General features: G+C 38.9%; 1 protein-coding gene across 4 annotated transcripts in view; it reads right to left on the bottom strand.

Moving 5' to 3' along the window:
- The window catches only part of NTF3 (neurotrophin 3), a 136,256-nt gene extending 123,880 nt beyond the window's left edge, over positions 1 to 12,376 (bottom strand). For 2 of the 4 annotated variants that reach the window (XM_074194425.1, XM_074194422.1), the window contains exon 1: positions 10,041 to 10,369. Coding sequence is in view for 2 of the 4 variants with exons in the window: in XM_074194422.1 (XP_074050523.1) it covers positions 10,041 to 10,058 (18 nt within the window). In the remaining 2 variants the exon portion in view is untranslated. Of the gene's footprint in view, positions 1 to 10,040; positions 10,370 to 11,830 lie in introns of those variants that run through there. The other 2 variants (XM_074194424.1, XM_074194423.1) reach the window with 2 other exon arrangements.
- Between the last annotated feature and the right edge of the window lie 9,416 nt (positions 12,377 to 21,792).

Here is a 21,792-nt window from a genome sequence, read left to right as displayed (position 1 = left end):
AAACCAAAGAGCTGAAGATTTATGACTGGGGGCCAGGACTAAGGGATCTGTGAATAGAGCTCTACTGTGTGTAGAGTGCCACTGGTCTTCTGAGAGAAGCTATTACCATAGGCAGGAGAGGATAGCCTAAGCAGGTGACACTGGTGCTGAAAAGCACAGAAGCCAGGCAGTGAGGACCACTCAGGACCAAAAAAGCCAAATGCTTCCCCTCTCAGTCCTGTAGACATGCAAACTTTGCAGGCAGAGCCAAAGTTGCAAGCATTCTTGGCCCAAGATAAATACCCAGGCAAATTCTTTTCATGCCTCTTTTGCTTTGATTCAGTCATTCCCCAAAGGTAAGAAATGAGGCCAATTCCAGGTGTGCCAAGAGGTGTGCTGAACAAGATATATTCACGTTTTCTGGGTGGGAGGGTTAGGATAATTCATAGAATATCTGAGCTGGGATAGATCACAGAGATAAACTAGTCTGACACCATTTCACAGATGAGGTAACTGAGGTTGACTTGCCCAAGATCACACAGCTGGCTAGTATTCAAAGTGGGGCTAGAATGCAAATTTTTTGAATTTCAGTTTCATATATTTCCTTTCTGGCCTATGAACTTTCATGAACAGGAAACTGAGGCATTAAGAGAAGTGATCTGCAGCAAGTCAGGCATGGAATCTGTGTGTATCAATTCCCTATCTAATGAATGGTGAGAACAGTCATACTCTCTGACTCAAAATATTGTTAAAGGAGTCTGGGTTTAAGAAAATGAATATTTAGAGATAATGCTTTAACTCCTGAAGAAGTATCACAAGAGATAACACCAAATCCCTATTTAAAATCTCTTCCCTAGTTGCACTTTGTCTATAAATAAACAGTTGTGTTTTCTTTTTTTGACAAAAAGTGTCTAAGGAGTTTTCTTGATAAGGTCACCATGCAATCTATACTGTTTGAAGATGACAGAGCCAGAAAACACCATGAATTTCTTGACAACTCTTTGCAAAAGGTAGATTACCTGATACTCTTATTCTACCAAGTGAGAAAAAAAAAAGAACCCTGATAGAAGACAACACATTAGTTAAATATCAAAAGCATGTGTACATATGCTTCCAATGATTTTAATATGAAAGACTCCTTTGAGATAATACATTTAAAGCACTGGGTAAAGTCAGTTATAATATTTGGAAAGATTTCCTTAGTTGTGTCCAGTAGGGTCCAGTTTTTAAAGTCAGTTAGCTAGTATTTATGAAAATCAGTCAGTCAACTAGCATTTACTAAACACCTACTCTATGTGGGGTCTACAAAGAAAGGCAAAATGCAGTCCCTGCTTTCAAGAAGCTCAAATGTTTATGAACAAACAAGATATAGACAGGATAAATTGGGAGATCATCAAGAGAGGGAAATGATAAGCATTAAAAGGGTTCATGATAGACTTCTTGCTAAAGGTGGAACTTTCATTTTGCACTGGTACTAGACAGGAATTCAAGAGATTCAGTCATACACTAGTCACAAACTTCAATACTCATCCCCAAAATCAAAATATTTGCTCAGAAATAGTGACATTTACAAACAATTTACTCATAACCTTGTAAGTTAAGTATCACAAGTATTATTATTCTCACTTTATGGATGAAAAAATGGAAATCAAGAGAGGTTAAGTAAATTTCTCAATATTAAAAAGCTAATAAATCTCAAAACCAATATTTATACTTGATTCTCTGACACCAAATCCAGTGCTTTGCTCCCTTCAACACATTAAATCCTTGTTCCAAGACATAGCCTCCTTCAATTCCATGAAGAAATAACTTCCCACAATTCTTACACACAATTGTCTTTTAACATATGCATCATGAAAATAAACTCATAAAGGCACCATACAATCAAAATAGTCATAGTAGTATTTGTTCTACTTGTAAAATACTAGAAACACAGTGAGTGTAAATTGAGGATTGGCTGAATAAAGTGCAGTATATAAATGTTAATAAATTATTCTTCCAAAAAGATATAACAGATATCAGAAATTAAGATAAATAGTTAAATTTTTTGAATTGATTCAAAGCAAAGAAAGATCCAGGAAACTATATACAATAATAGCAATAACATAAATGAAAACAAAGGCAATTTAAAAAACTTTCTATCAAATATCTGATATAAGGATTTATTATCATATAGATAAAAAAAATATAAGAACTAAAGTCATTCCAGATAGATAATAGGTCAAAGGACATTTTTAAAAGTCTCAAAAATAAGAATTAAAAACTATTAACAATCATAGGAAAGAGTACTCCAAATTGCTAATAAAAAGAAAGTCAAATCAAAAGAACTCAGATGTTTTACCTCATTGACAGCAATTCATAAGATAAAACAAAAAGATGGGGAAGGGGGGAGAAATTCATGTCTAAGGGAATATTTGGAAAACAGGCATGCTAAGGTACTTTTGGACCTTTGAACTGGGTCAACCATCTGAAAAGCAATTTAAAATTATGCAAAGATTGTTAAATGTTCATATTCTTTGAACCAGAGATCTTGATGCCAGATATAGAATTCAAAGAAGTCAATGATAAAAATGATAAAAATAAAGGCCCTATATATACCAAACTATAACAAAACTTTTTTTAAGAGCAAAGAATTGGAAACAAAGTAAATGCCCAACAACTGAGAAAAAGTTAAACAAGTTAAGCTATATGAATGTAATACAATTATATTATGTTTAAGGATGAATGGAAAACTATATGAACTAATGTACAAGGAAGCAAGCATAACTAGGAAAACAACATATACAATGACTATAACAGTATAAATGGAAAGAGCAACAACAAAGCAATTAAAATTGAATGCTATGAAATTATAATGACCAAGCTACGCCTCAAAGAAGAGATAGAAGACATCTCCCCACTTTTTTTTTAAACAGAGGTAGGAAATTATCACTATGGAATGCTAAATGTAAATGTCAAACTTTTGGGAATTATTGGTTAGTATTGCTGAACTTTTTTTTCTTTTACAATCTTTCTTTTATGGGATGGGAAAAGGTGGGGATTGCTATGTTAGGAAATATAGATGATATAAAAATTAAAGGAATCAACTGAAAAAGAGAAGCAAACTTAATAAATAGTCCATCTCAGATCTACAAAACTTCTCTTAAAACAAACTTCCTTCCCTCCACTCAGTAGAAGGATGACTGTTTAGAGATGTACCCTTCTTGACATTTCTATAGTCTTATCTAAATTTTCCCTTTCTATAGAAGAGAGATCAACCAAAGGGGAGAAAAAGATAAAGGAATACCCCTGGGGTGAGATACAGGTGAGATAAAAAGGCAAAAGAGTAAACAAACTGACTTTTTTAATTTAAAAAAAGAATCAGCTTCTAAAACCTTTGACAATGTTCATACCACCTCTAGCATATGTGAGTGTATGTGCACATGTATACATACATATATATGTATATACAAATATATTTTCCCTCAAATTAGGTGTGTAACTTACAAAACAGAAATACAAGCACAAAGACACACACACACACACACAACTCACTGGTATCAGGTGTTCACTCCCCAACCTTGTGACTAAAACTGTGCCCCTCAAAATGCCACATCATTTTTGGCAGTTTTGTATACACTAACACATGCCCCAATTTCCAACCTGCCCCACTATATGCCCTTCCCTGCACATAATGCATGGGCAAACCTTATCAGTACACTCCACACTGCCTTCAGCTTCCCTCCACTGGAAGTTTTGGTCCTACTCCAACAAACTCAATTTTAAATAAAACTAAATCTAAAACCCTAACCGCGGTCATTAGTTCAACTTACCAGATGCCAGAGAAATTGCCTGTCTCATTAATGAGTAAAACAGCAGCTGGTAATGTCTTGGAGCAGGTTGGTGGGTTTTAAAAATCTTGGGAGTTAGCCTGGATCCCCTCTCTCACTTCTAGCCAACATGTGGATTTACGTTCCCTCCAGATCATCAGGAGGGAGGGAGTCCAGCACAACTGAAGGAAAAAGAGCTGCAGAAAAGTCTGCAGAAAAAAGCAGACTGCTCAGTTACAATTAACCATCCTGGAAGTAGGGGAGGAGAAGAAGCCAGTTCATTGAATACATATGGGAATGAAAATGCAGAGATGGGAAATGTTATATAATTAAACTCTGCTGGCCTATCTTGCCCGGGGGGAAGCAAGACCCATCAGTAGTGACCTCTTCCAATCAATTTAATTGGCCCAACCTCGCCAAGAAAAGCAACAGAATTGGTTTAGTGCCTCCTGGATATAGCTCAGCTCAAGCCTATTTATGGTCATTGAGCACAAGGGTAAGAGACTGCCCCAGGGACCAGCAGTCTAGGCCTAATGCTGGGTCCAGGACTCCAATATTTTGATAGAAGAGGTTGTGTCTACCCCCTACTTCATCTGAAATGACTCACTGGGTCCATTCAACACCTGACACCCACAATACTTCTCACTAGCCCCAAACCTTGTCTGTCAAGCAACCAGATCTTAGAGGAAAGCAAAGAATTAATAGCAACTAGGTACAGCTAAGTAGGCTCCTCTCTTATTCAAAACAAGTCTGCTACAAGCTATATTCTTGTGACTCCAAAGTCCCCCCCACCTTTTTGACTATTATTGTCTCCATACTTTGAGAAGGGAAAGTAACTTTCCTCTAAGAAGTTATTTCCTGGAATGACCTTTAATTTCCTTTGACAATTCAATGGTTCAGTGATGTCATCAATATGGGTATTCCTTGCACCAGTAGAGATGGAAAATCATCATGGCATAATGGTCTGTCCTGCCTTATCACCTCCACAGGGGCTTGGAAACCTTCTTCTAGAACTCTTGAAATGATGGGGATAATGTTGGAGTCTATAGATTCTTCCCTCCATGATCATTGCATCTTTTCTGTTTCTATATCTCTAAGTCATGTATATTGCTACTCTAGTACAATTCCTTGTTCGTAATGCCCACATGTGACTCTCCATTATCTTTTGAGTGAACCACAACTCTTCCACAACTCTTGCAACTCATAAAATCTTTCCTCTGACAACCTCAAAAAAAATTTCCATGGATATGGATTCTCAGAACCTCTTAAACATCTCACTCTTCACTATGTACTCTTTGATGTGGTAACATTAGCCTTCCTTCTGTCCCATGAATAAAACACTCCATCTCTTAGTTCTGGGGATTTTCTCTGACTATCCCCCATGCCTGGAATGTTTTTCTTTCTCCTATCTATCCACTGATTTCCTGGAATTCCTATCTTCTAGTGGAAGTCTTTTCCAACCTCTCTTAATTCTACTACCTTCCCACTCTTATTCACTTTCTTTTTATTCTCTATATAACTTCATTGTATTTGTATGTATCCTGTATACATTTGTTGCTGTTCTCTCTTAGATTGTGAGCACCTTGAAAGTAGGTCTGTCTTTTGCTTCTTTCTGTATCACTACTTATTAGGCTCAGTTTCTGGCACAAAGAAGGTACTTAATAAATATTAACTGACTCTCTGATTAAATAAGGATTAGTTATCACAACTGTATGAAGTGATGAAAAATGTCATAAAAGATTTTCCCAAGGTCAATAAATTAACAGTGAAGATTGCATGGGCACCCAGACTTTCTTGTCAGTCTATTATAAAAGAGGAGTTTGATCACTTCTAACTTAGATTACAGTCATATTATTCCACATCTTTCATTTTGTACTTTTTTGATAAAGATTTGTGCTCTCAATGCTGCAAATCATTGTTAAAAGAAAAGAGAAGTATACTTTTCTGCCCAAATCCAATGTTCCTAGAGGGGAGGGTTTGAGAGTATCTGCAAGCTTTCAAAAATAAATATACCAGAATTCCTCTGTAAAAGGGCCATGATTGCAAGCCTTCAACTGTACCATGCATTTTTGACATCATATCTTTCTTCCATTCCACTTTCAGCACACATATAATACAGACATACAATTATGGTCTGCCTTAGCTAAGTAGCTGATGATTACAGATTAGTGGCTCCAGCAACATTTGAACTCTCAACCACTGGTTTACAAGACCAGTGTCTAACCCCTGAGCTATGACATAGGTGGAGCAGGAGATGGATATTGGCCTTGGAATCAGGAGGACAGGACTTTGAATCCAACCTCAGATGCTTGACACTTATTAGTTGTGTGACCTTGGGCAAATCATTTAATCCTCATTACCTCACAACCTGGACCATCTCCATTGTCCTGATTCATATCTGGCCAGAGAGGGGAATGACTCTGGAGGAGAAAGTAAGGCTGGTGATTTAATGCCACACCCCCTCATTCAAATCCAATGCAAGTACTTGTTATAGTTATCACCTCCCTGATGTTGTGGTCTTCTTTAAGGAGGAAGGACAAACATCAGCTAAAAATAAGTCTCCTCCCAGCAGCAATAGTTGGTGCCATAGGTATGTACAATCACATGCCTTGACACTGATACATTTTTATATTTATCATCCCATTTTTCTGATTTCTACCTCACTGACTATCCTAAGGCCATCCTTCTTACAAGCCTCACTACCCTTCATCACTATGGGGACTGAATTTGAGGGCTAACGATCTATTTTCCTAAACAAACATTCTCTCCATTACTGGACTCTGCCCCATCTAACAAACATCTCATCTTACACAACACACAGCATTTCTATTTCCTTTATATGAATTCAGTCCCTCTACAGCTGCCCAAGTAAAATTCTTATTCCTTTAATATATCTAGCCTTCATTAACTCCTATTTATATCATGCCAAATATTCATATATATATATATTCATATACATATATATGCATATACATATATATATATATATCTGACCAACATCCCCCCCATCAATCCCCACTCCCACACTCATAAAAAATCCACTCACTTATCTTTACTTTGCTCTTCTCCACTACTTCAGGTTCTACCACCTTCTTAAACAGGTACCACATATTAGAATTTCCTTATATTCAATTTACTGGCACCTCAAAGAAAAAGAATTATAAAGTGAACAAGGCCTTCAATGTGTCACCTAGCAATCCTTAGGCTTCTTAGCAATGCTACAGCCATCAAATTATTCCCTGAAGATAATGACTAGAACAATGTGCTATATCTTCAGAGCCTCTATTACCATGCTATCCACCCAGCAAGCACTGGTAAATGTTAAATCTGAAGAGTAGTCATTAATAGTGGAGCACTCTCATAAGCTTCCATACATGCATCTCCTCTCCAGCAAAATGAGCTCTCTTCTTCCATTCACATCTTCCATACACATCTCTTCCTACTCACTTGCCCCAAACTACTCCACAAAATGAAGTTTATAATGTACCCCCACATCCTTCTCTTATGTGTGAGCCCCTCATCCTTAACCCTTCCCAATAATCATCTCATTGGAAACACAGCTCATAAGTGAATCTACAATTTATCACCCCTTAAATGCCTCAATGCTATTCCTGCCAAATTCTCCAGTGCCCAGACCCCACACATCATACACATCTTCCATATAAAGTTTACAACCTGCTCTTCTCATGATCTTTCCCCACCCCCTACACACATCCCCTTGGTAATCCTCAGGCAAACCACCCTGTACCCAAGTCCACTCTTCCCATATTACTCCCACATCACATTAATTCAACATCTCTGAGCAGACACAAGTTATCCTTTTTCCTCCAAATTATCTCTCCCTCTTCCACTTTTCTCCTGAAGGAAAAATAGCCTTTTCTTTGGCCTATACCTAATAATCTCATATAGCCTGACTTTCCTTTTCTTCATACAAGCATTTGTCCTACAAAGACCTCCAAAACAATCAAATCACATTATAACTAGTTCTTACCATGTGCCACACATACACATACCCTTCAGTCTTAGATAAATCTGATTCTCCCTATCCATTTAACTCAATTAATTTATACTTTTATTCTCTCAACCTGCCCCACACATCATGTTCAGACACAAAATCACTTTTCTGTGTATAAACACTACACACTCGGTTCATTTCTAGATCCTCTAGCTGTGCATACAAAATACTCTAATGCCAATAATCTTAATTGATATGTGCCAGGAATATTCACTGCTGTTTCCCAACTCTTATTTTCACACACCTATATTACTAGTCCCCTCCTCCTACTAGTCCAGAGAAAGGTAGAAGTTGAATTCTCTCTCCAAACTTTATTCCTCAGCTTTCTTTGTGTAGTTAAATCACAAAGGAATTGAATTAGGTACAGGTCTAAGTGTGTTTTCTGTAGGGAATTCTGAGTGGGGTGGAAGTAAAACTTGAACCTTTCCAATTCTTGTCTCAATAGACAAGTGGATTTTCTCTTCCTTGCTCTTACAGAGTGGGAGACAGATCTTTACTGAAAAGCACATGTTTCAACGAGGCATAACTTAAAAACAACGCCCTCCACTAACCACTCCTGAAACCCTTTCTCCTCTTTCTCCACAGAGAGGGAAGCCCACCCCAAAGCCTCTAACCCCAAACCATACCTCCAACACATGAAGATATCTCCACTCCAAGGTTAAGAATGCCATCCAGGTCCCAAGCTCTCTCTACCCAGTCACTGACCAGAAGCCCAGGCACCAGAGGTAGGGAACCAGTTTTCCTTTTCCCAGTTCCCTCCATCTGGAATACCAAGGGATTCAAACAAAAAAAAAGGCCTTTTTTAGTCAATAGCTCCCATCTCCTCAGTTTAAGCAGTATTACTTAGCTCCCTTTATTTAAAAGGCAAATCTATGAAATGTCTCAGCAAAACTAAGTAAACTACTTAGTAACTTCTCAGCAGACAAGACTACCCCCACCCCAAACTAAGGCATACACAGTTCCCTTCCCCCAATCCACCTACTCTATTCTCCAGTTTCCTTTACTTCTCCCTGTAGTCCAGAAGTATCTTTCAATTTTTGGATGGCTAAAGGTTTTGGCTCATAGCAAGGGGAAACAATTTTACTCCCCCCCCCCCCCCCAATCAACCTTCTTGATCCCTTCAGGGTCTTTGGGTCTGCCAGTCTTCCTTCACAACCAATACTGCCTCGAGTTCCTAGAAGGACTTTGAGAACCCGTAAGGGCAATCCTCCTGGATGCTCTGGACCAAATGCCTTTCTACTCTTCAAAAATCAGATTGGTTCTTCTAAACCTGGAACCCAAATGTGGGGTTCAAGGAATTGATAATGTAGGGAGAGTGACCAAAAGAGGAATTTCCTAGGGACAGTGCGGGAAATGGTTGAGGGCTGTTTGAAAAAGGTCAAGAACAGAGGTGCATTATAATGTCTTTCTATGTGGTGTGTATGTGTGTGTGCCCATGAGAGAGAGAGAGAGACAGACAGACAGACAGAGACAGACAGAGACAGACAGAGACAGAGACAGAGACAGAGAGAGTGGAGGTTCATGTAAGGTTTGGGGGCAAAGGTCACAAAAAAGAGAAAGGGTTTGAGGGAAAGGCTGAGATACTACTTTATAGGTACTTAGGCTAAGGAAGGTCTATCTCTCCAAAGTGGGAAATGACTGTACTTGTCAAAGACAGACTTTTCCCCTCCCCCATCCCACATAGAGGGGAGGAGGGAGGTGTTATGGGGCCACAAGGGGGGGAGGGGATTTAGTGGATTGTACATGTGTGTATGTGGGGGGTGGGAGAGTCTTATACTCTGCGATTGAGATTTGCTTTAAAAAAATCTTTTGTTAAACAGGATGCTGCAGAGACTTTTCTGGAGTGAAAGGACAAGGGTGTTTCTGGATTATCCCCTTCCTCTCATACCATCCCCAGACTCCATCCAATCCAGGTCCCTTAAAATCTGATCACTTTCCCAGATTTAGGACCAGTTTTCTTGGGGCTCAGAAGGTAACAGGAGTGTGTGGGGGGAAGTATAGTGAGAGTGATCCTCTTTACAACTCCAAATATCGAAACCCAAACTTCCCTGGAGTAAAACTGAGCTCTAAGAGACCTGAGTGAAAAGGAAAAGAGGGCTTGGAGTTGCGAACAGAACCATCAGCAAATTGCCTGAGCTCATCCTTCACTCTGGAATCTCCCAAACTGCCCCAGGAGACTTGAACCCCTCTCCTCCTCTTTCACCCTCACTTTGCCCACCCTTCTTCCCGTCCCTTACCGTGGCAGGAGTAACCATGGCATCCGTGTGAATGTTTTCAGAGAAGTCGACATGAAGAGAAAAGTGGAAGCGAGCGAGTTCATTCAGTCTCCCCCACCCCGCTGCCTCTGCCAGAGCCACCAACTACAACCACACACACACAAAAACGTTGTGCGGGTTTCTCCCGGGGACTGCGCGTAGCTACTCGATTTGGGAGAGAGGATCCTTCAACTCTGAGTCCCAAGAACATAATCTGCGCGGTTATAACCAGCCAACCCAGCCAGATGGCTCTGTGCTCAGCGTAGTAACCCTTTAGGCGCCGCGGCGCAGCCTTCCCGCGCTGCCTCACCTCCAGCCCACGCTGCGCCCCTTCTCAGCCCCCCATCAGTCCTAGGCGTCCCCGCCCCAGGCTTCTGGAGGCTAAGTCGGAAATGGCGCAAGGTGCTTTTGTTTTCCTTTGTTTGCTGGGGGCGAGGGTGGGGGTGGAGGGGTGGGCAGAGAGAGAGAGAGGCGCCTCCTGGTTTCTCTTACATCGCACAAACCCCCAAATTAGAAAGAATTCTCAATCCTTTTCCCAGGCTTCGGAAGAGCCGGACACATTATGGATTGTGTTGTGTTGCACAGTATTGGTGGCACTATGCAGATTAAATTGCTTCAACAGGTTTTTTTTTTTTTATTGTTGTTGTATAGTAGCGTCCTTAGTTCTTGGACCTCCCCCTACTTTTTCCTCTATTTTTCTCAGGAGAAAAGGAGTTACTCACCTCGATTCCTCAGTCTGTTTGGATCAGATTTTTAAACCCCTCCTCCTATCCCTAGCCCCTACGAGTTACAGATATCTTCCCACCTCCTCCCTGCAACCCATCCCCCTCCCCAACCTCCGGCTCTTTCCTCCAACTAGCAACACGTAAACATAAACACCGCTCACCCCCTACAAACTCACCCATACACATCTACATGCACAGACACACAACATACAAACGGAGCAAACTGTCAGCCCAAGCTGACCAGTCTTCTTGTGAGTGTTCTTAAGTCAGGCAAGACAGGTGAAGTCCAAAACGTGGGTGGGAGAGCAGGCGGGGGAGGGGACGTGTGTGTGTGTGTGTGTGTGTGTGTGTGTGTGTGTGTGTGTGTATTGCGCTTGGGGGTGGGGGTCATTCTTCTGGCAATCCAGTACTTCAACTTTCTTCTTTACCACTCCGAGGTAGTTTCCCGGGAGGAGACTTATCCACCGCGCACCAGAAAGATTGAGTTTGGGGGAAGGGGACGAAAGCGAGGAGAGGGGGAGGTGCGGCTGAGGGTGGGGGTCGCTGGAGCTTGGGGCCCAGAGAGAAAAACAAAAAACAACCTCTCCCCGAAGCCAAAAACAAGTGACTCACGTCTTCTTCGGCAGATGAACTCGAGAAAGAAAGAGCCCCTGGATCTCTCAGAAGAGGAGTGAGAGTAGGAAGGGGAGCAATGGGAATTACTTTAAAAAAAATTCGAAACATGGACATTGCAGAAGAGGAGGTGATAATTTTAGCTACCTTCCTATTCTCTCTCTCTCTCTCTCTCACCCCCCCCCCCCCATCTACCGACTTAAATCATCTAGTTTTTCCCATCTAAAACACTCAGTACAAAACAAAACAAAACAAAACAAAACAAAACAAAACAAAACAGTAGTACTATAGGCACCAAAAAGAAAACAACGGTATTTAAATAACCTTGCAGTACCTATTTGAGAGGACGAAGTCTTAGAGGCCCCTAAAGTCAATTAAGCCGGGTTCCCCTCCCCACTTCCCCGTGTACCCGGCATCTCTCTCCCTGTCCCCTACCTTTGCAATCTATCTCCTTCTCGAGCCTCAGGGTTGTGCTTCAGTGACACTGAGCGGAAAAAAAAAATCAAAAGTATCCAATAGTGCGTTCATTCTGTAAGCTCGGAGCTTCGAACCCAAACTGGGGTCCAACTAAGTCTCCGCCTCTTCCCCAAGGTGTGGGGTCTGGGAAGTATTCAAAAATTGAGTAACCCCCTTTAGAGGCGGCAGAGAAGTATGCCTGTCCTGCGTCCGCCCCAGCTAGACAGCGAAGAGTGGCTGGGGGAAGTCGAAGAGGGCGGGGAGTGGGGGAAGCAGAAGAGTCAGTAAGAGGTGGTGAAAAATGGGGTCGGGGCTGCGTACTATATAGATTGTACCTGCCTCGTCATTATCCCGGCTGATGGGGGCTGTCACATCGAAAACGTGGAAAAGCGCTGACCGAGACTCTGGGGCGTCACCTCCGGCAGCCCCTCCGCGGGGTTGGGTCCTCCTAGGTACCTTGCGCCAAGGTATCCCCAGTCCTAGAGAGGTTTTCTTCCAGCCCAGGTTAGACAGCAGAGGCTTTCCCCCTCCTCCCCCCATCAAGACTTGGGCTGGGCGTGTACTGTTTGGGTTTGGTTTTCTCCCACTTCTCTGCCCGCCTCCCTTCCCTCCCCTCCCCGCCTTTCCCCTCCCGATGTCAAAGAAAGGGCTGTGGACTCAAGATTCTGATTTTTTGATAGAGGATAGGACTCTTAAAAATCCATCCTCTAAACTCTTCTCCAATTCTCCAAGGGGGTCCGCGTGTCAAGGAACCCGAAGTCAAAAAAAAAAAAAAAAGGCAAAGAGAAGGCTGTATTGGGGGGTGGGAGGGGGGGTAAGAGAAGAGGCTTCCCAACTACTGCAATTAAAGAGTTAAAATATGTGTTGGCGGACCAGCAGTGAACTCCACTGTCTCAAACTGCCCAGAGGGACGGGAGAGGAAGGGGGTGAAATTGAATTTTAAAAAATCAGAGAAAGAAAAGGAGCCTAAGACCAGCGATTTGTTCTGCAAATGCCTTCAACTGACTCCCCTTCTCACTATGTCACAGAGAGGCAAAAACCAAAGAGAAGTTTGCCTTGCTTCTCAACTCAGGTTTTTTTCCTGAACTGGTGTATTTTTGCACGCAATCGGCAAGCCTTGTAATATGAGAATTGACACCTTAATCTTGTCAAATATATGGGAAGGGGGGTGGTGGTGGTGAGAGGAGAACCTGCCTTTCTTCTCTGTAAAAGAATTGGTGAAGAAGCAAAGATGTGATTCAGCAATCACCACCATCAGCAGCCCTCCCCCCGTCCTAACCACCCATCTTAATTCTAAGAGAAACTGAGGGGCTTCCCCACTCACTCCTCTTTCAGAAAGGCGTCTATAAAGAATGGCAATGTGATAGCTGAACTGAGGAGACTGAACGGCAAAGAATTGAACTGGAGAAAAAATATTTTTTAAGAGTGGGGGGAGTTGAGGAGAAAAGTCACCTACTACCGTCAATTTGACACTTTTGTAGCAGGTATTTTGTTCTTCAGTGTGAGGGCTTCAGTGGTGTCTATCTCTCCAAATTGAAAAGGGAGAGAGGAAACGCGACAGTTCCAGCTATGTAACCAGACAGAATTCATATTATTCCAAAACATACCGGGCCTGTGTAAGAAGCACTGGACTTAGAATGAGTAGCAATTTAGATTTAATCTCATCTGTCTATGACTTGTCTAAGTCACAACTTCTACAACCTTCAGCTTTGTCAAAGGAAAAATGGGGATAATATAATGCCCCTATCTTAACATTGTTGAGAGATAAATTAGGAGATATTAGTATTTCCTAGGTTCTTTTATTTTCTAGATGATCACTTCAACCTTTACACCTTGCTTCAGTGGCCACCATTTTCATGATTTAGTACCATACCAGAGCATTTATTTTGGGCCATTGATCATCTTTCTATTTTCCGTATTTTATCTAAGAGCAAGACACTTCATTTCTAAATGAAGCATCCTAGGTATCAGACCTCTTTGTATTGTACTTCCTAAGAGTAACAGTCTCCTTACTGGAAACCCCTTATAACTTCCTCCTTGGAGTAAATAAAAAAAAGAGAGGCTGTACTCCACCCTCCTTATCTTTTGCAATAGCACCACTCTGTGGTTGAAAGATTGAACAGAAATAATATATGCATATATAAAATATTTTTGTATATGTACATTTCAAAAAATATAGTACTTTTCTTATACCAAGTAAGGGGTACTGGGAATATGTAGAACTTCGTATGGGAAATTGAAAGACTGGATGATAGGCTAACTTATTTTCTGTTATTCAGTTAGATTTGAGTTTTTGCCTTTATGTTTTTACTTTGAGACAATCAACTCAAAGGTCTTCTGGACTTCAGGGCATGTGTAGATAGCATTTTTTATTGTTGGAGAGCTTTCTTTGACACCTTGGCAGAACTGCTAAGGACTATTATTTCTACCCGGTGCAGAACCTCCTCTGCCCCAACTCTGTTTCCCTTCCCTCCCCCAGTTCCTCCTCCTGGACAGCTGCTTGGCTGAGGGGATATTGTAGTCAATGTTTTTGCAAGAATTACAATAAAACTTAAAGGGTATTGTACTGAAGCTTGAAATTTAAATGTGGGAAGAAGGTATAAAATGTTATTCATACTTAGTGCATATTCCCACTGAAACCATCCTTTACGTCACAAAGGTAATTGCCATGTAATATTATTAGCAAAATATCTGCGTCTCCTAACGACCTCCTCTGATGCTTCACTCTGGCATGGAGGTGACACCAGATTCTCCAAAGCTATGCCAAGGGAGCATAAGCTCTGGAAGGATTCCAAAAATGGTCCCAGGGATGAGCTTTATGCTTTCCATTTCAGGATAAGCCAAGCTAAGTCTGAATAGGCTTACCATTAGGTTGATTCAGGATCATAGATCTGAGAAAAAACCTCAGAGGTAATCTAGTAAAATCTCTTCACTTTACAAACTAGAAAACTGAGGTCAACAGATGTTAAGAGACTTGCCCAAAGTCATATAGGTAGTATCAAGGGTGAAATTCGAACTCAAGCCTCTAAAAGAGGCTATATATTTTCTTTCATTGGTATTACATGCTACCTCTCTGCATTTCATTTTTTTTGCATGTTATATAGGCATTTAAGACATAACAACTCACAAAAGACTATTCACTAAAGTACAGAACAGGTTGTGATCTATCTCAATAAAATGAAGACCCACACTGAAGAAATTACACACTCTAAATATATTTTAAGAAGTAGATTAAAAAATAGCTTTATTCTACTTTCCTAAATGTAAACCAAAACCAGGAATGGTAAAGTTGTCTATTGTCCTTCATTTCAAAGAGGACTAATGACATCATGGGGGTGATGTCTTGACTTGTGCATGAATTGGGTTTAAGTCGGGCAGAGTTTCACAAATTTATTGGTCTCACTCTCTGTTCCAAAGGCATCAAAGTTAGTAGCAGGACAAAAGTCAAGATGACTGTTGATGGCCTAGGATGAAATGAATGAACTTGCTGTCTGCAATGTCTAACAAAGCCCTGAGCACTCCACAGCACCTGCTTCAGCTTCCTTCATGGTCATTAGAACAAATCTCACCAGAGAAAATCTTCATATGTTTGGAGTAAACATCCCCCTATTTCATGACAGGTTTGAGGCCCTTAGGTTATTTTCAATCCAGTTTAGCCCCTCTGCTAAGATAGCTTAACCAGAGTGTGGATACTGCCCAAGCTACAGCTTCTTGGAGCCACCAGTGAGAAGTGAATGACAGCCCTGAAATTTCTCAACAATCCCTCATACTAGAGGCATTCATTCTTCCTGAACTACCCACACACCCTATTTATATAATACTTATTATTTGCATGGAACTGTGCTAAGTGTTTTTTTTTAAACAAATATCTCAAAATAACCCTGGGAGGTAAATGCATTATTATCCCAGTTTGCAGTGGAGGCACCTGAGGATAAATGACTTGCCTACAGTCATACAGGCCAAGTTGCACTTAGATCTTTCTGACTCCAGACTCAGAGTTTTATATACTTTGTCACCAACATTTTCTACTTTCCCATGGTTAAATATCAAAGTAGGATCATCTCAAAAATTCTTAGCTTCTTAGGTAAACCTTCTCTAAATATGGTTATAATTAGTATTTCAAGGAATCAGATCATCTTCTCCAAATAACTCATTATTATAGATGAAGACTCTTCATCCTGGTGACATTAAATTATTTGCACAAGGTAATGCAACAAGATAATGTTAGAATCAGGACCAAGGCCTAGGTGCTCTAGACTTTTAGCCCAATATCCTTTCTTTTATTTCAGAACTCTCTCTCCCCTCAACTAATGAGATTTGCCATTTATGTAGGCTTAAAGTTTAGAGTGTGCTTTGCCCCGTTTCACAGATAAGACAACTGAGGCTGAAAGAGATCAAATGGCCTGATTATAAGCATACAATTAGTAAAATCCAAACCTATGTCTGTTCTGGATACTGGTCCATTGCTTTTTCTACTAAAGGGCTTAGTCAAACCATTCCAGCAAGTATCAGTATTGGCATGTTTAAAGACTCCTGTCAATATAAATTAGACTCTTCAGAAAAATCAACTTTAAACCTTATGCAATAATAACATATATACTGAGCATTTTAAAGTTTTCAAAGCACTTCCCTCACAACTACTTTCTGAGATAGAAAGTGCAAATATTTTCCTCAACATTTTACAAAGGAAGAAGCTAAGATTGGCAAGATTGAGACATTTGTCCAAGGTCACCTTGTTAGTGAATGTTGGAAGCCAAGTTCAATACCAGGTCTCTTCTCACTCCAAGTTCAGTGTTTATTCCCTAATACCATGTTGCCTCTTAGATTCTTAGAAATGAAAATGACTTTAAAATATTACCTGTTCTATTCCCCTGCATCTAGGAAGACTGCACTTAACCTTAAAAGTGAAGGCATCACTATTAAATCTTGCAGCTTTTAATGGAAATGCCTAATGAGTTCTTTATTATCTCAAATATGCACTTCATGCAGAAAAACCAAACCAGGGATAATGAATACACTTGATGATATATCATTCATATCAGTCGAGGCCTCAAAATGTAGAGGGTTGACAACAAGACTTGAAATTGGATTTGTGTCCTAACTCTTAACTTCAGTTTCTACTTCTTTAAAGCAGAGTCAGTCATTATTGATTTTACAAGGCTGTTGTAAGATAGTACTATAGAATGGTTATTATTATTGTCAGCTTTTTAAAACAGCATCATAGATTGTGGACTTAGAGCTTCAAAGTTTCCTTTGAGATCATCTACTTATTTTACTGATTAGGAAACAACCCCATAAAATTGAAGTGACTTAGCCAAGGTTATATGATAATAGCTAGAAAAGTCAGAATTTGAATGTGAATCTTCAGACTTCAAGTCTTTTCACTTGTTATTTGTGCTGAACTCCTTGTTACACAAAGAGAATTCACAATAATGACAACAGTACAAATAATAGTGTGAACATTTCTATTTCTACAACACAGGTGGATATAGAAATCATAATAAAGTCTCATGTTTCACCAGTCATGGCATGAATTCCTAACCACTCTATAAATTAACTCCATGCAGCACCAAACTCCACTCATAAAAAAATGACATTAAGGTTTCCATGGTAACTAATGCATTTCCAAAGGGAATAGGCCCCAGAAGACAAAGAAGACAGGCAAAAGAGTGGGGGTAGGAAATTTGAAGAAAAGGTGGAGTACATTAAACCTACGTGATATAAACAAAATGTGTTATGGGGAAGAACTTCTAAATATTTTATTACCTCAGTTTGACATAGTTATGTCCCTTTACTCTTAGGGCAATTAAAACCACACACACACACACACACACACACACACACACACACACACGTGTGTGTGTGTGTGTGTGTGTGTGTGTGTGTGTGTAATACTTATTAAAACCCCTCAAACTAATAATATGAATGAGCAGCTCACTTTTGGCTTTCCACCTCAACTTCCATTCATTACTCTATTTCTCTATTATTGTCTTTCAGTGTATCTGACTAGGGTTATATTTTCATAAGATCAGATATCCATATACAAAGAGTAAAATTCAGTTAAACTGGATAGTTCAAACTTTGTATACATTTGGTATTCTTTATCATGGAGGATGTTGTTTAGTCATGCAATCACATCTTCCTCAGATTTTTCTCAGGTTCTTTGTCTGGATCTTCCCTTAGATCTTTTCACTTTTGATTTATATATAAGGTTTTATAACCTTACTTCTTCCCAAGTATAGGAGATTTTGTGAAGCAAGACATGGTCCTTGATTGAATGAACTGAATGAGGCATTGAATACTGGAGAAAGGAGAGAAAGTTCTGATGGGAGGTGGTTGAAGAATTTTCAAGAGACAGAGTATGAAGAAATAAGTACCAAGATCACAGTTATGTATAGGAGGCTGAAACTCCAAAATGTTGGACTTCAGGGAAGTCCATTCAGAGAAATTCTTGTCATTCAGGGAAAAGTTTTCTCTCTCACTTGCTCTGAGTTAAGATTTTAACTTACTCTCAGCTCATTCACTTTTTTGTATTTTCTAGGAAATTCTAATCTGTGGAACTTCTCCAATTTCTGTTGACATTTTTACTTGAATAAATAAGTTCATTCATTATTTAATATTTGTGATTATGTTAGGCATGACCAGGTTTTGTTGGGAAGCTGATGTGTGTGAATTAAGGGCTACTCCCATCCCTGCTTAGAAAAAAACAGAAAAGTGACTTTCCTTATATACAGACTAGTTATAGAATGGTTATTATTATTATTAATAATAATAATATTGTCAGTTTTTAAAAAGAATACCTCAGATTGTAGATTTAGAGTCCTTACAGACTCATACTCCTAGACAAGATTGATATTTGAAGGGAAGCAAACACAAAATTCTAGCTTTCTTGGAGACTGGGAAAAAAGTATCCAGCTTAAGCAGTGCTCCTGGGTAATACCTTCCCTCCCCTATCCCCCCCTCCCCTTCCCCCCATAACCTTCATGCAGCTTGCAGGCCCAGCCCTTAGCTGCCCTTCTCTTTGTGGAGGGGAGCCAAACCTCAGACCATGCCTATGTCCGCCACTCATGAACTTCATGTGCATATTAAACAACTCATTTCTTATATACATCATTTTACCATTCTATATTATATTACCATATGTATGTATACCATGTGTATGTGTTGTATCCTAGATTGTCAAGGATCCTTGAAGGGATCCCTGAAATTTTGTACACAGTAAGCACTGGATTAATATTAATTTATTCCTTTCCTCCTGTTTTATAGATGAAGAAACAGAGGCTCAAAGAGGTACAATGATTTGCCCAAAGTCTCACACAACCAGCTACTTAGCAGAAGTGGAACTTAGAACTAAAAACGGAATCTAGTTCCCTTGATTCCTAGTCCAACTTTTTTCCATAATGATATTCTATCTTATAGAGATATAATAAAATATAATAATGTAATGAAGAAACTTTTATGTTATTAGATAGCATCAAGGGCCTTCACTAAATAATTAATAAGCACTTATTAAATGTTTACTATATTTCCAAGCACTCTGGTAGACACTTCTGATACAATCACAAAAGTATGCCAGAACAGATACATGTTTACAGATAAATCAGTTCAAGATTTTTATTTTCACCAATAGTTTCTTGGCATAAGAATTTAAATATGAGGCAGCTCTGTGAAGAGTGGCATCTGCTCTGCAACTCACAGTCTTTGAGTGCTTCCTGGGCCACTGAGAGATTAAGTAACTTTGCAGTCTTTCAGTGAATATTATCAGAGATGAGACTCGAAACCAAGTCTTTCAGAATCCAAGATATTCATCCTTATTGCACAATGGATCCACTTGAGTTTGCCAAATGCATGAGAGTACATAACAATGATTCAAGGGATTTGTGTTAATGATTCAATAATGACACATTGAGCATTAAATAATTGCCAAGTTTTATTACAAATACACTTTTTCTCTGTTACAATAAGCATGTGGTTGCTTGAGTCATTAAATGTTTGTGTCTTCAGTAATTCAAAACCATCATGATCATACGCACAGTGATTTTGATATTCACTCAACTATTACATCAAACTCTGACCTTCTAAGTAAAAATGTGCTTTTGTAGTTTCTCAGTCTGTTATCAAATTGTTTCCAAACATCTACAAGTATTCACCATTTCAGCATAAATCAATTCCAAACAGATGGGTAGACATATGTACATATTCTTATTTGTTTTCTCTCCATTGCTACAGAGTAGTTCCTTCATAGCCTCTGTTACCCTGTAATCAAAACTCATCAACTTTGTAATCACATGATCAAAATGTTATAAATATTTGCATTCTTGCAGCATGCAACACAAATTTCAAGCTGTTTGAAAAATCATGATTTTCTGGGCATGCACATTACAGGCAATCTATCATAAATGTTCTGTAGGAAAAAATCTTATATCTCTCTTTGCAGCATTAAGGCTATTGTCTGATTTCCTTTGTTAAATGTATTTTATTCATTTTTAAATGTTTCCTAATAACATTAAAATTTTTTATCATTCTATATTTAAAATTTTGAGATCCAAGTTCTCTCTCTCTCCATCTTGCCTTTCCTCTACCCATTGAGAAAGCAAACAATATAATATTGAGATATCTGTGAAGTCATGTGAAACTTACTTTCATATTAGCCACATAGCAAAATAAAAAGCACATGCACAAACAAGAAAAATAAAGGTTAACAAAGTATACTTCATTCTGCACTCAGAGTTCATCAGTTTTCTTTTTGGAAGTGGATAGCATTTTTCATCATAGGTCTTCTGAATTTATCTTGATCAAAGTAGCCATCTTTCACAGTTGATCATTACAATATAGCTATTACTATATACAATGTTCTGGTTTTGCTTCACTTCATTTTGAATCATTTCATCTGATACTTCCCAAGTTATTTCTGAAACCATCCTACTCCTCATTTCTCACAATTAAATAGTATTCTATTCATAATATAGTATAACTTGTTCAGTCATTTCCCAAATGATAGATACCCCCTCAATTTTCAGTTCTTTGTTACCACAAAAACCAGCTGTTGTAGATTTTGTATTTTTATAAAATTATGTCCTTTCACCTTTGATCTCTTTGGGATATAAATCTAGTAGTGGTAATCCTGGGTCAAAGGGTATGTATATATATATATATATATATATATATATGTATATGTATATGTATATGTATATATATGTATTTATATTTTACTTCCCTTTAGACTTAGTTCCAGACTGTTCTCCAGAGTGGTTGGATCAATTCACAACAGTGTTCCAATTTTTCCAAATGCCCTCCCCCAGCAGTTTTCATTTTCCTTTTCTGTTCTGTTATTCAGTCTGATAAGTGAGAGATAGTATCTCAGAATTGTTTTAATTTACATTTCTCTAATCAGCACTTATTTATAGCATTTTTATTTGACTAATGATAACTGATTTCTTTCTTAGAAAAGTACATATTCCTATCCTTTGATCATTTATCAATTGTGGAATGATTTTTTTTAAAAAAAATAAAATTTGGCTCAGTTCTTCATTCATTTGAGAAATAAGACCTTTATCAGAGAAACTTGCTGTGAAGTTTCCACCAGTTTCCTGTTCTCCTTCTAATTTTGGCCCACTTGATTTTGTTTGTACAAAACCTTTTCAATTTATTAAATCAAAATTATCCATTTTGCTTCCTGTGACCTCCTCTAAGTTTTGTTTGGTCATAAACTCATCCATTATTCATTATGCTGCTCTAATTTACTTATGATATTACCCTTTATCCTTTTTGACCTTATCTTGGTGTCATTTGCTACTGTGTATTGAATATCCACTGATTTTTCACTGATGCAGTATTCTTTAATTTAACCAGTACCATATTGTTTCCTTGATTACCATTTTGTAATATAATTTGAAATCTGAAACTACTCAAGCTTTCTTCTTTCAATTTTTTTCATTGAT

The sequence above is a fragment of the Macrotis lagotis genome, chromosome 7 (genome assembly GCF_037893015.1).
Source record: "Macrotis lagotis isolate mMagLag1 chromosome 7, bilby.v1.9.chrom.fasta, whole genome shotgun sequence".
NCBI lineage: Eukaryota > Metazoa > Chordata > Mammalia > Peramelemorphia > Peramelidae > Macrotis > Macrotis lagotis.
Note: the sequence above shows the minus strand (reverse complement) of the source record. Positions and strands in the feature narration are given on the sequence as shown.